This window comes from Pipistrellus kuhlii, unplaced genomic scaffold (genome assembly GCF_014108245.1).
Source record: "Pipistrellus kuhlii isolate mPipKuh1 unplaced genomic scaffold, mPipKuh1.p scaffold_m20_p_11, whole genome shotgun sequence".
Classification (NCBI taxonomy): Eukaryota; Metazoa; Chordata; class Mammalia; order Chiroptera; family Vespertilionidae; genus Pipistrellus; species Pipistrellus kuhlii.
This window is the reverse complement of record NW_023425416.1, coordinates 45,839,712-45,856,190: the sequence shown is the minus strand read 5'-3', so window position 1 is coordinate 45,856,190 and position 16,479 is coordinate 45,839,712. Positions and strand designations below refer to the sequence as shown.

Below are 16,479 nucleotides of genomic sequence, written 5' to 3'. Positions count from 1 at the left end.
TTAAGAGTTTGATTAGTATATTTAGGTGCTCTGATGTTGGGTATATATGTTTATGATTGTTATGATTGATGAATTGGCCCCTTTATCACTCATGCTCTCTTTTGATTTTCACTTGCATAAAATAACTTTTTCCATCCCTTCACTTTGAGCCTATGTGTGTCCTTAAAGCTGAAATGAGTCTCTTATAGGCATATAGTTGGGTCTTCTTTTTTTTATATACATATCCATTCAGCTACTCAATAACTTTTGATTGGAGAATTTAACCCATTTACATTTAGAGTGATTATTGATAGATAAGGACTTTATAAAGCCATCTTATTGTTTTCTGGATGTTTTGATGTTCTCTTGTTCTTTTTTTCCTCTCTTGTCTTTGTGAACTGCTGATTTTCCATCATCATTGCTATTCTGGAACTTCTCCAATGGACTCCTGGACTCCCACAAAGGCGCTCTTGTCCATTGGTTTTCTGTTTAATTTCATGTTCTCCAGGGATTACAGGGCCATGGCCAAGAGGAGCTAGAGTTGGTTCTCAGGCCACTCCAAGGTCCACAACCATGATCAAGGTATACAGGCCTCTTATCTGATGCACGAGGGGCCGAGATTCCTCCTGGGAGTATATATGGGTCACTGTCATTCTTTACACTCTTATGTAGAGAGGAGTACTACCCTGTTTCCCCGAAAATAAGACAGTGTCTTATATTAATTTTTGCTCCCAAAGATGCACTAGGTCTTATTTTCAGAGGATGTCTTATTTTTCCATGAAGAAGAATATGGTACACGTTTATTGTTAAATGAAAATAAAGGAAATTTATTACCTGTATACGGTACAGTAGTACAGTAGTTGTCAACACAAACCAGACAAACTGTGAATCCTACAGTATCAAGAATTTACTCATTTATTCAATGACAATCATGTCATCATCTTCTGGAACATCATCATAAGAATCCAATTCCTGAATTTCCTGGTGAATTTCTTGTGACTCCATTTCTTTCAGAATCAGTGGACCAAATCTCTCATGTTTAGCCTAGGGGGGCCTAATTTTCGGGGGGATGCCTTATATTTCACTCAGAAGGAAACTATAAGTAGGTCTTATTTTCGGAGGATGTCTTATTTTCGGGGAAACATGGTAGCTTTTAGAAATACCTAAAGAGATCTGCAATCCTCAAAAGGTTAAAAGCCATTGCTGTTGAGTTACCATCTTCCTTTTTATCAGAAATGGTTGATTAACTTTATCAGCTATGGCTTAGAATTTTCTACTTTATGTCAAACAGCACTCAAGGAATTTAACAACATAATCATGTTTTTCCCTTTTTTCTTGTAAATATAATGGGAAATATTAATGTTTCATAAAATTGATGTTATTGATATTCCTAGAATAAATCCTACATGGCCACTGTAAATTATTATTTTATTATGTAGTTGGGGACATTTGCTAACAAATTGAGGATTTTTGAATCTTTATTAACCAGTGAGTTAGTATGTAATTTTTAGTGATATCTGACTTTTGGGTCAGATTCAGACCAAGATTTAAAATAAATAAAATGAACTTGGATACTTTCAATTTTTTAATGCTAAAGAACAGTTTAACTAGTATGGAATTAACTAGTACTAAGAACATTTGATGAATCCAGAAGGCCACTTTAACACGAAGACCACGCGTGGAGCTTCATCACTGACTGAAAGAGGGATGGGTAGATGATCCCAAACCACAGACAGAATTCCCCAGGGTGAGGTGGGGTTAGCCCTGCTCCCCACCCATGAGAGAGATCACAGCACGAAACTATAGACTTGAGCCCGAAGGGCTGTGCCGATGAAGGATAGTTCGTGAGTTGAGAGATCTTGGGAGCCTTCTGTAAAACACAACACTGGGTTCCTGACTGAACTCGTGATGAGCTCAGAGCTCATCATGGAGGGCTCCCCTGGGTTCCTCTAAGAGCACGGGGAGGGCCATTTTAGAGGGAGCTCTTTGAGGACCCCACCCATCTCTGTGCAAATACAGAACCTTTCCCCAGACCCGGCTGCAGACCCCAAGCCCTTACCTTCTTCAGCTCTTCCTGGATGCTCTGGCTGTTGTCTTCAGAGGACAGACTTTCTTTCTGATTCTCGGACTCCGTCTTGGGTTCAGACTCCTGATCCTCCCCTGAAGAAGTCTCCTTCTCGCTCATTTTCATCGCCAACTCGAACAACTTGTTTCTCACTTTCTCCTCCGTGGTCTGGGGGTGCTGGATTTCATTGCCGAGGTCGGTCTCTGATAAGTCACCCAACACCTGAATGAAAACCGGAATCGTGAGCTGAGGACGCCTCTCTTACAGTCACATGGTTTGTCCCCAATGGCATCCATGAAGGAAAGTGACAGTTCTCTGACCTGGTCTGCTTTCTCGACAGATGGGCTTTTACTTTTCACTTTTATTTTCTCAAACACATGAATCTGTCTCAAACACTTTGTTAAAGGGTTTGGACAGGTGAGCATCTGCACTCAGAAACACGTTGGAATCCATCAGGATTTTTTAGGCACAAAATACTTGCTGAGCACCCAGCCTGGGCAATACTGTGCTGGTGCTGATAAGGCAACGCTGAGCAAATCTGGCCCAACCCTAGAGGAGGAGGCACAGTCAAACCTTCCATACTAACCGTCATGATGGCGCATGCAGAGAAGTGGGTGGGGAGGGAGGGATGCTCTGACAGCCACTAAGGGGCACTTGCTGGGAGACAATGGGGATTAGGCAAAAGCCTTCCTTGTGGAATCAATGTCCGAGTTGAGAATCAAAGTATAGCAGCTACCCAGCTAAAAGGCAGAGAGGGAAGAGCAGGATTCTAGGCAAAGATTTTGACATGAAACAAGGTCCTTGAACATCTATAAGAAATTCCCTTGATAATTACAGTTCTAGCTTAGTGATGACACTGACTGGCGCCTACTCTCCACTTGATGAACATCTCCTAGCTTCTCTATGAGCAAGTCCCTGACAAGGCCTGGGGAACTTCAGGAGCACATGGAGGCTGTGCCTCTCACTTATTCTTGGCCTTCATGTGGACATATGTATATGGAATGTTAAGCTAACCCTCAGCACATCAACAGCGTCTATTAGACTCAATTTTAGTGTTTGAGTTTCCTCGTTGAGTTGTTCAATCTATAAGGCTTGATATCGCATGACTTGTATTATTTTGTGAATGGCTTCCAAAGAATAAATAGCAAATTTAATTATCCTATATAATAAAGAGGTAATATGCAAATTGACCATCACTTCAACACACAAGATGGCCGCTCCATTGGTCAAAGATGTCCACCCCACTGTGGACACAAGACGGCAGCCACAAGACGACCAATAGGGGATGGCAGATGTGGGCAACCAGGCCTGCAGGGGAGGGCAGTTAGGGATGACCAGGCTGGCAGAGGAGGGCAGTTGGGGGTAACCAGGCCTACAGGGAAGATAGTTAGGGGTGACCAGGCCAGCAGGGGAGCAGTTAGGTGTTGATCAGGCTGGCAGGGGAGTGGTTAGGGGGTGATCAGGCTGGCAGGCAGAAGCAGTTAGGGGCAATCAGGCAGGCAGGTAGGCGAGTGGTTGGGAGCCAGCAGTCCTGGATCATGAGATGGATATCTGACTGCCCATTTAGGCCCAATTCCTCCAGGCCTAAAGGGGGAGTCAGACATCCCTTGAGGGGTCCCAGACTGGAGAGGGTACAGGGTGGGCTGAGGGACACACCCCCCCCCGTGTACAAATTTTGTGCACCGGGCCTCTAGTATTTTAAATAAAATAAAACATTCTACCTTGCATTTACTACATGAGTTCACTGGGCCCTTTTGTAACTCTAAGGTTCATGACGGGATCTTCATGATCTAATTTTTTCCATCTTTTGAAATATTTTGCTGTTTTACCACCCTGAGAGATATTTTTCATGATTACTCATCAGTTATTCCCAATTATGCCAGGAGACTGAGATAATAATACGGAAGAAAAGAATTGCCTCGAAGAATGATTCAATAATAAAATAAATCATCACCATTTTGAGTCTGTTTTTAGCTCACTGCATACAGTTGAGAATTCAAAATTTCATAATGACAAAGAGAAGAAATGGACAGAGAACAATGCTTCACAATTATTAGGTGACTCAGAAGATGAATTGGCAGGGGAACACAGCTCTCCAGACTCTAACAATGATGGTGAGATTGACTGCATGAGTAAAATCTTAGGCCAAGAGTCTTCATGTGGAGGGGTCCTAGGTGACTTATCTGAAACTCAAGAATCCATGAGCAAACACTGTATTCATGAGGACAAGAAAGTATATTTTCACTTAGTCATTCGACAGGAAGAGCTTCATCACACACATTTGCAACCAGAATCTGGACCATCCTGTTTTGTGACAGTTCTGGCCTGGTGGCTCAGTTGGTTAGAACAAAAGGTTAAGGGCTGGCCTGGTCAGTGTGGCTCAATGGTTGAGAGTTGACCTATGAACCAGGAGATCACAGTTCGATTCCTGCTTGGGGTACAATCCTGGGGTTGCAGGCTCGATCCACTGTGCTAGGCATGCAGGAGGGAGCTGATGGAAGATTCTTTCATCATTGATATTTCTATCTCTCTCTTCCTCTCCCTTTCTCTCTATGAAAATCAATAAAAACATTTTAAATAAAGAAAGAGACCTTGACAACCTGCTATTTAAAATAATAATAATAATTTTTAAAAAGGTTGCAGATTGGTGCCGGGACTGGTTTGGCTCAATGGATAGAGCGTCGGCTTGGGGACTGAAGGGTCCCGGGTTCAATTCCGGTCAAGGGCATGTACCTTGGTTGCAGGCATATCCCCAGTAGGGGGTGTGCAAGAGGCAGCTGATCGATGACTCTCTCTCATCGATGTTTCTGGCTCTCTCTCTCCCTTCCTCTCTGTACAAAATCAATAAAATATATTTAAAAAAATAATAAATAAATAAAATAAAAAGGTTGCAGATTGGATTCTCATCCAGGGCACATACCTAGATTGTGGGTTTGGTCCCCAATCAGGGTGCATATGGGAGACAACCAATTCATGGTTCTTTCTCACATGGATGTTTCTCTTTCCCTTTCTCAAATCAATGAAAACATATCCCTGGGTGAGGATTAAAAAATAAATAAAATGTCTTCTAAAAATCAATCTTAAACAAGGTACAAAATTAAAAAAAAATCTATAATAATAAAAGTGTAATATGCTAATTAGAGTAGACAGCCAAATGACCTTCCGGACGAAACCAGGTTTTTGAGGGCCGAGGCAGTCACCACGGCGGCGAGGGCCCAACCCCTTGCACAAATTTCATACACTGGGCCTCTAATAATTGATAAATTATTATTAAGAAAAATGATAGGCAAATTATTAGCAACAAAAACTTTTGCATGCAAAATGAAGTTAAGGCAAAAGTGATAAGCAAGGGGAGAATATTTTCAATGTGTAACCGTCAAAAAATTAAAATGTACAATATAATCACCAAATAATACTCATCCAGAAAAATCAGTAAGAAAAGGGCAAGTGGTCCAATAAAATAATAGAAGGAGATAAGTGTGTCTTTCACAGAAGAAAAAAAATGCAAATAGCTTTAAATATTGCAAAAAATGCTCAACCTCAGTCGTAACTATGAAAATGTTAACTGAAAAGAAATGCATTCCTCCCCCCCCACATAAATTGGTGACAGTTTCACAGACTGACAGTATGTGGACAAACATACTCAAACAGTGCTTGGCCGCGTGAATTGCTATGAGGTTTTGGGAACTTGATTTGGCAAGTACTCATTAAAATGAAAGCTCCATATATCTTAAGTCAGCAATTGTACTTCCTGTACTTGTATGAAGAGCCTTGCACAGTGATATTCTCCGCAGCGTTGTTTATAACACCAACCTCTGAAAAGTCTTGCATATCCACCTTCCTGGGAAATGGATGGCTGGTCCCTCCCCACCATGGAGAGTGGAGAGCCCAGGGGGTTGGGTGGACGCTGGGAGCAGCCTGCCCCCGTGGGGAAGTCTTCCATCACTAGCATTGCTTAGCCTTCTCCAGGCATGCTCAGAGCTATACGAAAGAGACTGACTTTTGTTAGGTTTATTTGTGTGTACGAACTCCCTACAGGCAGTGCACCCTCACTGCTTGCACCCCGATGGATTGCTCCCATTCCCACACTCCCGGGGACCATGTGATGCGATCTTTTGCAGGTACGACGAGCAACAGTTCTGTGTGTGCTGACATCCCTATAACTTACTGTTACGAAAAAGAGGAAGAAGAATACGGATAGAAAGATGCTAGTTTTGCTAAAACACACAGATGCATTTACAGAACTATATTTCTAGATGAACTATATGCGTATAAATGCACAAATACAATGGTAGTCATTTTGGGGGAAGATTGTGTTAAAGGGTGACGATATCTGTGTTTTGGAATTTATATTTTAAAAGTATGCATATATGTATTTATTTAACTGCATACTTTTTATACATGAGAACTAGTAGTAAACTAAAGAGAAGGGAGGATCCTGAGACAAGAGTTTTGAAGTGCCCGGAAGTGCAACGCCATCGCCACCTAGTGGAGAGGAGAGGACACTGCCAGGGGAGGTGGACACAACACTGGTCCCAGCACCTTTCCCCAGGCACCTGCCTTCTCTCTAGTGACGCCTTGCAGAGATGAATACCAAAAGAACTTCCAAGCCACTTCAGAATAAATAGAAAGCTCTAGGCACCTGCTTATGGTGCTCATGTGGCATTTCATACCTGCACGTGTGCAGACGACCCTCAAGAATATCCCTGAGGGATATTACAGTTTTGGGAAAGCAGTCTGCCCTTGAGCTAGATAATAATGATTCCCAGCTGCACAGAACTTTATATTTACTCTATCGGCACAACAACCCCCAGATCAACTTTTAGTGGTCTTGCTTTACATAGAAAATGAGAGCTTACACCAAATAAGGGCCTTTTTCTAGGCACTATGTTCACAGGTCAGGTGGGACTGACGCCAAACTCTATGACATTCACCCCCCTCAACCCTTCTTTGAAGTGGGTTCTAATATTAGCTCCATTTACAGACGGGGAAGCTGAGGGCTAGAGGGATGCTTTGTCCAAGTCATACAGCTGGACTTGAACCAGGAAGGCTGACTCTAGACCCCAGGCCCTTCCGCCTACGCCGGTGGCCCTCACACTTGCATGCACAGGATTATCAGGGGAGTTCATGGCCACAAAGATGGCTGGATCCAGCAGGACTGGGAATGGGCCTGTGAGCCTGCATTTCCAACGAGTTCCCCGATGCTGCTGGTCTGGGGCCACACCTTGCAAACCCACCTTGAACTCTAAGCTCTCAGCTCCGAGGGGGCCGTGGAATGCCAGAGAGTTGACGTGACCTGTCTATGTCGCTCAGCTACTCAGCAGCAAACACCATGATGAGAATCTGGGTCTGAATTCCTAACCCGGACTTTCTATGCCACCCGTGCTTGAGGGAGGGCACATTCTCCCAGAAAGTGTGCGAGCGCTTGCACGCACCTAGTTTATTACCTGGTGGGTGCTCAGCTCCTGGGAAGGGGCATTGGGGGAAGATGGCTCCTTGCTTGGCTCCTCTGAGCCCACGCGGGCCCTTCTCCATCTCCGAGCCCGCCGGTCTGGTGCATGCGGGGCCTCCTCAGGCTCGCTGCTGTCCGAGGTCTCCCTGCTGGCTGTCTGGGGGTTGAAGTTCACATCCAGCTCCCCCTGAAGGTGCATCTTTTCAGCCGCGGGGGTCCTAGGAGCCTTCCTCTGCAGCCAGGACAGCCTGGCCCGACGGTGCCCGGTGTCCCGGGAGGAGCCCGTGGAGGACGTCTCTGAGTCGGAGCACGTGGCCTCGAGGTGGGGGGAGGGCCTGGAGGGAGCAGAGGTGGCGGAGGGGGCTTGGTCCAAGCCTTGGGCCTGTGTGGGTGGAGGCCGGGGGTTCCTGGGCAGATCCTGGGGCCGTGGGCACAGCGTGCTCAAGGCCTCACTCCAGTCGAAGTCCTCCTCGCTGTCGGAGCCCATCTCATCGTAGGCGGAGGCCACGCTGGAGGCAGCCTCCAGGGCGTGGAAGGCGCCACCCTTAGGTTTGGCCAGCAGGCGGGTGGGGGGCAGAGTGCCGTCCTTCAGGGCCACCCAGTTCCCGTCGGGGCTCTGCAAAACGGGAGCCCGGTCTGAAGGCGGGAGGGAGAGAGAGAGACCAGGGAGGCTGTTATCAGCTTAGAGCAGGTGAGGTTGCCACCTGCCACTGCGCCATGACTGGCTCCTGGGGTCTTGGGGAGCAGCCGCTCTAGGAAGTCCCTAGGGGCACACCTAAATGGGGACACATTTAAAGGTCCACACGAAGTCCCCGGAGGCTCCCAGGGCCCCAGCGCCGCACAGATAAAGAGAAACTCAGAGATCTGACTCCTATTCCATGTCCACTTGGGGAGATGGTCCCCTCCGTCTCCGAGAGTCGCCCCACTCCTGCCCTCGCTGGCCTGGGCAGAGATGGGGAGAGGGGAAGGCTGCTGCTGGCAGCCTCAGGGCCTGGCTCTTTGACTTTGGCCATGGTTTTGTCTCTTAGATCCTCCTTTTCCTCATTGGATGGGAGATGACTCCATCACCTGCCTATCGCCCTCACAGGTTAGCTCACCTGGCCCTCAGCAGTTGTACAGACCTCACTCACAACAGCCTTGACAGATGGCGTGGGAGGCAGCCCAGTGCCGGCTCCTCTCCCCTGCCTTTGGCAATCCCAGGATGCCATGTTCCACTGGGGAAGCCACAAGTTGGCCAACTTCTTTCTCAAAAAGAGCACAGACGTCTCTGTGAACACTCAACCCTATGAGAACCTTGGTTGTCAGGCTGCCTCATGGGAACTGCTCAATGCTGCACCTGGGCTCCAAGACCACGTTCTCTTTGTCCACCAGGGACATCCTCTGGGACCCTGCTCCTCACCACTCCCTCCTCTGTCTAAATTCTCACCCTTTCCTGGTTGTGCTGACAGTAGTCAGCGAGCAACTGGGGGCAAGGACCGTCCCGGATCTTCACGTCCCAGCTGTGTGTACGGGAGATGCTCGGTCAAGGTCTCTGAGTGAGCGTGTGTGTTTGGGGGGATCCAGGAGCTGCTGTGAGCGCTGTCAGGACTGAGGCAGAGTTGCTGTGGTTCACTCAGCCCCCAGTACCCCCGGCACTGACCCCAGCTGTGGACTGACAGGCTCCAGGGCCAACCCTGCCCCTGACGCATAAACAGAGCTGCTGACAACAGCCCAGTGGTCATGAACCTTCTACGATGACCTCCACCTCCAGGCCGCCTCTGTTCTGCATCGCTGCTCAGCTAAGGCTGAGCCATACCCTCAGGGTGATGTGCTTCCTGCTCTACACATCAGACAGCGGCCAGGACCTCTGAGGTTGGCCTGGACATTTCAGCACGCCAAGGGCCCAGCATTCCTCAGGAAAACCAGTGGTTTTCTACACAAGCGCTTTACTTATTTATTTATTTTTCGTTTTCCATCTTCATCTTGAGGGATGCATGGATGTTTGGGCCGAGTGTGAAATGTGTGTATGTGTGTGTGTGTGTGTGTGTGTGTGTGTGTGTGTGTGATGTTGTTGAAGTAAGTTTTATGCATACATAGATGTACAGATGAATTATAAGTAGGTGCCTTGTTTTACCGAATATTATGTACACAATCATGTTTTGAAAAGCAAAGCCCTCTGCAAATGTGTTTAGAATGCTTATAATTCAGCGGGGAACTGTTTTGTGAAGTGGCATGTCTTTTATTTTATTTATTTTTTTAAATATATTTTTTATTGCTTTCAGAGAGGGAGGAAGAGAGAAAGACAGAAAGATCAACGATGAGAGAGAGTCCCTGACCAGATAGATGCCTTCTGCGTGCCCCCTACTGGGCATGTGCCCTTGAACGGAATTGAACCTGGGACCCTTCTGTCTGCAGGCCAGTGCTCTATTCACTGAGCCAAACCAGCTAGGGCTGGAGTGTCTTTTAGAAGGTTTATAATAAATGTATAAGTGTATACGTGTGAATCCTGAAATGCTGTTCTTGTCACTGCTGATTGTTTGATTTTAGGTGGGGAGACTCTCACTGCCAATTTGAAAAGGCTGCGATCAGAGCCACGGCGTTTGTATGTGAGGGCCAGAGAGCTCCCAGCTGTGGGGTCTGGACAAGCCACTCACCCTCCCTGTCCACACGGAGTAATGGCAGTGCTCAGTAATGCCACGTGAGGAATCAATACAATAGGGCCCACAGATGGCCTCTGTACCTTGTAAAGCGATTCTTTTTTTAAAAAAATTTTTTTTTAATTTAATTTTTTAATTAAATTATTATCTGTGTACATATTTTACCATTGCCTCCCCCTCTCATACATACCCACCCTCCCTAGAGTTTTGTGTCCATTGGTTGTACTTAGTAAAGCGATTCTTAAAAGCTCCTTATTTATTACTCTTTAATGAAGATCTATTATATGATGTTCCTGTGGAACCTAAGAGTCCCTTCTCTGTGAGAATATTCCATCCAGGTGAGAGAGAAAGAAAAAAATATGAACGATTGAGGAACACTTCATGTGCTCACAGAGTCTCTGCAATTTCTACTGACAGGTCCTAAAAGGTTAACATGGAAAAGATTTCTTTGGGAAGGTCTTCAGAATAACTGTTAAAAAATATTTCATGTTTCTCATTCTTTGCACTGTGATAACAAGGGGATTGGCTTATACAGCTGTTACTGAAGTCTTTGCCCTGACAGAGTACAAAGGACTGCACAATCCTTGAAAGCATGGTGGGTATTTTGCTGCTAATTTATTGTTTCTGTTGAGGAAAGAGGTTGAGAATTGGGGGGATAATATGGGGTGGAAGTATTCTCTATGGCTCCCTCTTGTGGGGACAAACATTCCTAGCTTCCATCCCAGGTATGCACATTTAGGTGAGGAAGGAACTGACCTGTGTGGGGTGGGGTGAGCATCTTCGTCCCACAGTTCTGGGGCCCAAGAGACCTTCCTGGCCTGGGCATGGGGCTTCCCGGCCCTCAGATGCTCCCTGGGTGATCCAAGCAGCTGGTGGCCTTCTGATGTGTGTGTGACTCTGGGAAAGGGACTCAGCTGATTTGGGTCCCTAAGGTTGGGAGGGGTCACATGACTTGGCATCTTAATAAAGGACTGTGTAAGTGATGGATGTTGCAGAGGGAAGTTCAATTGCCCTGTACAGAGATGGGGCATTCCAGGAGAAAGAGCAGGAAGAGGGAACAGCAGTGCCCTCCTCCTGCATGGCAGGGGGGGAAATATCATGTGTCATCCACCCCCACTTCCATGACAGAGCCATGCATTTTCCCAGCCAGGACTACATTTCCCAGGATCCCCTGCATCAAGGTGGAGCCATGTGACTCGTCCTTGCTCATGGGATGGGAGTGAAGGTAATGCATGTGTCATTTTCCTGCTGAGGTGGTTAGACAGCGGGTGCACTGACTTCTCCATTCTCTCTTCCTTCACCTGCTGGCCCTAGGGGACGGCAGAGCATAAGGTCAAGGAGTCTCTGAGTCTCCTGCAGCCAGAACACTGCACTGCACGGCTGCCCAATGAGAACTAAAACTATGGCATCAAACCACCTAAAGGTGTGGTTCCCTTGGCATAGCAAGTGTCACCCTAACAAATACGCCATGCTTCAGAAAGGACACGCTTATAACCAGACACCGGGGCCCACATCCCTTTGAACGCTCACACGTCTGCTGGGTTGGATTAGCGTTCCTGGCTTGTATGAGACATCCTCCCCCTGTCCATGGGCCAGGGACCAGTTCTCGTCTCCGTCCATTCTACAGGCAGCGGACAGAGTTGCACACACATGTCCAGGAGCCTCGCACTGTTCCACGGGTCTCACAGAACACTGCCCAGGCTGCCCACAATGGGCACAGGGCTGCTCAGATGGCAGGAGTAGAGCTAAGCAGTCATGTGGCAGCCAGAAGCCTCCGAACAGCACTGCTCACCCACCGGCCAACGAGATGCTGCTTCAAACACTCACCTGCCTGGTCCGGACTGTCCACGCTCCTCCAGCTGGGCCACGCCAGCTCCTCCCGGGGCTGCTGGCCCAGGCTCCCCGGCTGCCTCGACGCAGCCTCCAGAGAACAGGTCTGTAGGGCATCTCCTCTGGTGGGGGAGAACTCGGGCGGGGACCGCTGTGGGAAGGAAGGAGGAGAAAGGATGACCTCAGGGGGCACAGGCCCCAGGAGGAATGCTGTGAGCTTTGGGGCTGACACTGCGCAGCATGGAGGAGACGTGACGGTGTGGGCTTTTCTCACGTTCTGGTTAAAAGCTGCTAAATCAGTACCTTCAGCCATACCATGGTAGAAACGGTTCCTGTTTATACCACTGCAAGCCGGCCAGCCTGCAGTAATGGAACAGACAGAGCCAGTTCTCACTGGGCTCCGGATCCAGCCATCCCCCCCGCCAGTGTTTCTCAGGGCCAACTGCATGCAATAAAAGTAAAAGCACCTTTTCCTCGGAGACTCCAAACCCGAGTCTCAGCAGTTAGACAGTAAGCAGTTAGTCAGTGCTGCAACAGACAGACAAGTGAGTCAAGGATGACCCGCCTACAAGCCCACAACTACGGCGGCACAGTCCGAGTTGGCGCCCGAATTAAAGAACGGAAAATAAAAGCCAATCCAAGGAGAAGTGGGAGAAATGGGGTTTCCAATGACTGACAGGAAACTTGTTGAAACTGTATGTTTAAATATGTTATAAACATTATCTATAGAGAATTTAAAGCTCAAATGTTACAGACAAGGAATTTCATCCAACAGGGACCCATGGTTCCCTGGTCATGTAACGAAGGCATTCTCTTTCACTGGTGATTTAGCTTCTCCTTTTATATTGACAAACCGAGGAGGGAGAGGCCAGGGACGAGGCAAAGCGGCAGAAACATCTAGGAAACCAAGGACCTTCTCTAATGCTCATCTAACCGAGCAGTCTGTCTCCACCTGCTGGCATGTGATAGAAGTGAAAGCGTCTCTTCCTGGAAGACTCCGAACTTAAGTTTCAGCAGGACAGACAGTAAGCCACAGAGTAAGTGCTGCAATAGGCAAGGAGCCAAGAATGGTCAGACCACAAGCCCTACACCTGGTCAATGCAACAGCCAATGCTTCCTCTCCCACCACGGGGGCTAGGAAGGCAAAAGGAGGTGCTAGGAGACAAAGGAGAGTGCTTCTGGGGAGCTGTGGGCAGACCATGGGTGGCTAGGGTGGACCAGGAGGGGAGCTGTGGGCAGAGTCTGGGTTAGGGTGGGCCCAGGAGGATAGCTGTGGGCGGGGCCTGGGTTGGGGTGGGCCCAGGAGGGGAGCTGTGGGCAGGGCCTGGGTTGGGGTGGGCCCAGGAGGAGAGCTGTGGGCGGGCCCTGGGTGGTTTGGGCTGGACTCAGGGGTCAGCTGGACCTGGGCCTTTCCTGTAATACCTTGGTCAACTAACTGAACTACTTTTTTAAAAATATTTTTTTTTCCAATCACATTGGCATTCAATTATATTAGGCTCATGTGCACAACATAGTGATTAGGCATTTATATAACGTATGAAGTGGTCACCCTGATAAACCTCGTGCCCATGCAACACCACACAACTTCTCGACTCTTCCACAGACCGTGAGCTCCCTGAAGGCCGGGAGAGTCTTTTAGGGGGGTGGTCCTCAGTCCCATGTTTGTGAATGTGTGGGGCTCAGGCCTGGCCTGGAGGAGCTCACAGCCTATTGCCAGGTGCAGTGTTCTGTGGGCTCACAGGAGATACTTTCCATCCCCATCTCTAAGCTCCTCACTGTACTAAGTAAGTCGGGCAGAGTATATGTTCAAAAAAGGGCGAAGTAGCCTGGCCAGCGTGGCTCGGTGCTTGAGCATCAAGCTATGAACCGGAAGGTCATGGTTCGATTCTGGTCAAGGCCACATGCCCGGGTTGCAGGCTCAATCCCCAGCAGGGGGCATGCAGGAGGCAGTCAATCAAGGATTCTCTCTCATCATTGATGTCTCTCTCTCTCTCTTTTCCTTTCTCTCTGAAATCAATAAAAATGTATATTTAAAAAAGGAGGGAAAGTAATATTTAATGTTTCATTTTATAGTGGCTCAAATAGTATTTGATGCATCTACATGTGTGTCTGTAGAAGGTGGCTGGGATCATTTTGATGAAACAATAATGTCCCCCAAGATACAAAAGCCATGGCCAAAAAATAGAAAGTCCCCCGTTGGTCCCAACAGGGGAGATGGGATATACGTTCTTCATGGGAAAGCTGGGGGTGCCAAGCTTTTATAATCCATGTCAGACAAGCATTGTTTCCCCACTAGAAAAAAACTACTTCCTGATATTCGCAAAAGGCTCCAAAGGAGTGTCTGTAACAGGTCACAGGGCACTGCTGGCCGGGTCTCCAGCCAGAGCAGAAAAGCCCATTCAGAGACCCAGACCTGATTTTACCACAAATGTGTTGCAATAAACACATTGAGCAATAGATGGCGCCACAATAATGCTTTTATCGACCAGTTAGTTCAAGCTGGGTGGCTCCTGGGAAGTGATGGGATTACTTGAGTAATTTATTTGCTCATAACCTTGGGCTGGGCCCCTTGTGCCTGTTCTTTCCCACTCTACGTTTCTTCCTGTCCTCTAACCTACCTGAAGGCTCATGGAAGAAGCAGGGCTGGTGATGTCTGGAAGGGTGGCCTGGGTTAGAGTCTGCACATCTACACAAGGAGGGCTGGGAAGGCTGGTGGAGCCTGTGATCCAGGAATGCCAGTATGGCATGCCAGCAGGGCCTTGCAACAAGGGACTTGAGAATCTGAGCTTTCAAACATGCTGTGCCTCTTAACTCTGCAGGCACTGGCTAAGGGTGGCGTGTTAGGTCAAATCCAGCTCCTCCTCTTGCTATGTAGAATCTTGGGGGAAAGCTCAACCATGCTAAGCCTCAGTTTCCTCATGTAAATGGATCAGTGTCAGGCCGGGCGCATGGAAAACACTCAATAAACAGTAGCTAAAATAAGAGCAGTTATTTAAGGCCTATCACTGAGCCAGGCACCTTATCCATCCTCTAGCTTAGTCTGATTGGGTGTGCATGAGTCAACTGAGGCCGGCTTTGAGCTCAGGTCTGCCTGGCTCCAAGTCCATGCTCTTCCAAGCCCTCCGAGAGCTGTGCCTGAGCCTTTGCGGGAAGCCTGGGTGCAAAGCACTCCTGGCTACTGTGCACCCAGCAGGACCTGCCACGGAATTCTCTGGCCCTGCAGTTCTGGGTGAGACACTCAATGTGATTACCAGTTACCTCTGGGATACAGTGACCCTTGAACAATGTGGGATTTAGGGATGCTGACCCCCGTGCAGTGGAAAAAATCCATGTATAACTTTTGACCCCTCTCAAAACTTTACTAATAGCCTATAGTTGACAAGAAGCCTTACTGATACTGCAAACAGTTGATTAACATATTTTGTATTATATCCATACTAGTGGCCTGATGCATGAATTCATGCACATTGAAAGGAAATTAGAAGAAATATTTAAATATTGTTATTCACCCTTTCTCTATAATAGAAATGTCAACCAAATTTACAATTGACAATGACAGATGGATACACATGCATGCAATTGGCTCAGCAAGAGCTTTATTTGTATCGTGAATGCACAAGTCAACTTAGCCTTTATAGATATAGAATTAACTTGCTTAGTTAGACCTGCTTTCTGATTTAGTTAAACTTTTTCCAGCACAGTGAAGCACCTCAACTTCTCTTTCAGGTAACACAGCAGTTAATATCATCAGGAAGCAGATTATTATTGCAGATCACTCGGGGAGAACAAAGGGTAAAATATTTAACTGCAGCAGTGTTTGACTATATTCTGCACAGTGAGAAAACCTGAAGTCACTTTCAAGGTCCACCACTGCTTACTTCTTTTCAGTCAGGTCAAGCTTTTAAGCTGTCTAAATCTGTTTTCTGGCTAATGAAAATAAAATAGGATTCCACTGAGTCTCCTATCTACCTACTCCAGAACCTCTGTAAGGACAAATGAGATGAAGCATGGGAAAACACTTCACAGACATTTGACTATAGTGTACAATGTTTCCACCTGGCTATAAAGCAAGTTGTGTTTCTAGGCTGAAGAACCTCTGGAGGCTAGCCGCTAGGGAGAGGAAGCTAGGCACTGCTATGTAACGTCATTACCCAGACGGACACTTAGCATATTAGGCTTTAAATAAAGAGATTATATACTGTTTTCTATTTTTAAAATATATATATATTTTATTGATTTTTTACAGAGAGGAAGAGAGAAGGATAGAGAGTTAGAAAAATCGATGAGATAGAATCACCAATCAGCTGCCTCTTGCACACCCTCTACTGGGGATGTGCCTGCAACCAAGGTACATGCCCTTGACCTGAATCGAACCTGGGACCTTTCAGTCCGCAGGCCGATGCTCTATTCACTGAGCCAAACCAGTTTCGGTTGTTTTCTATTTTTTAAACAACTTAGAAAAGTGATTCCAGAAAGAGGAAGGGAGAGGGAGAAAGATAGAAACATCAATAATGATA

The 16,479-nt window shown here is 47.2% G+C and overlaps 1 protein-coding gene across 1 annotated transcript in view; it reads right to left on the bottom strand.

Moving 5' to 3' along the window:
* LOC118715513 (myosin VIIA and Rab interacting protein) overlaps positions 1-16,479 on the bottom strand; it is a 137,875-nt gene that overhangs the window by 14,955 nt on the left and 106,441 nt on the right. Inside the window, exons 9-11 of the mRNA XM_036431940.2 lie at positions 11,960-12,113; positions 7,492-8,132; positions 2,039-2,266 (exon numbers count right to left, since the gene is read on the bottom strand). Of these exons, the coding sequence (XP_036287833.1) occupies positions 2,039-2,266; positions 7,492-8,132; positions 11,960-12,113 (1,023 nt within the window). The remainder of the gene's footprint in view (positions 1-2,038; positions 2,267-7,491; positions 8,133-11,959; positions 12,114-16,479) is intronic.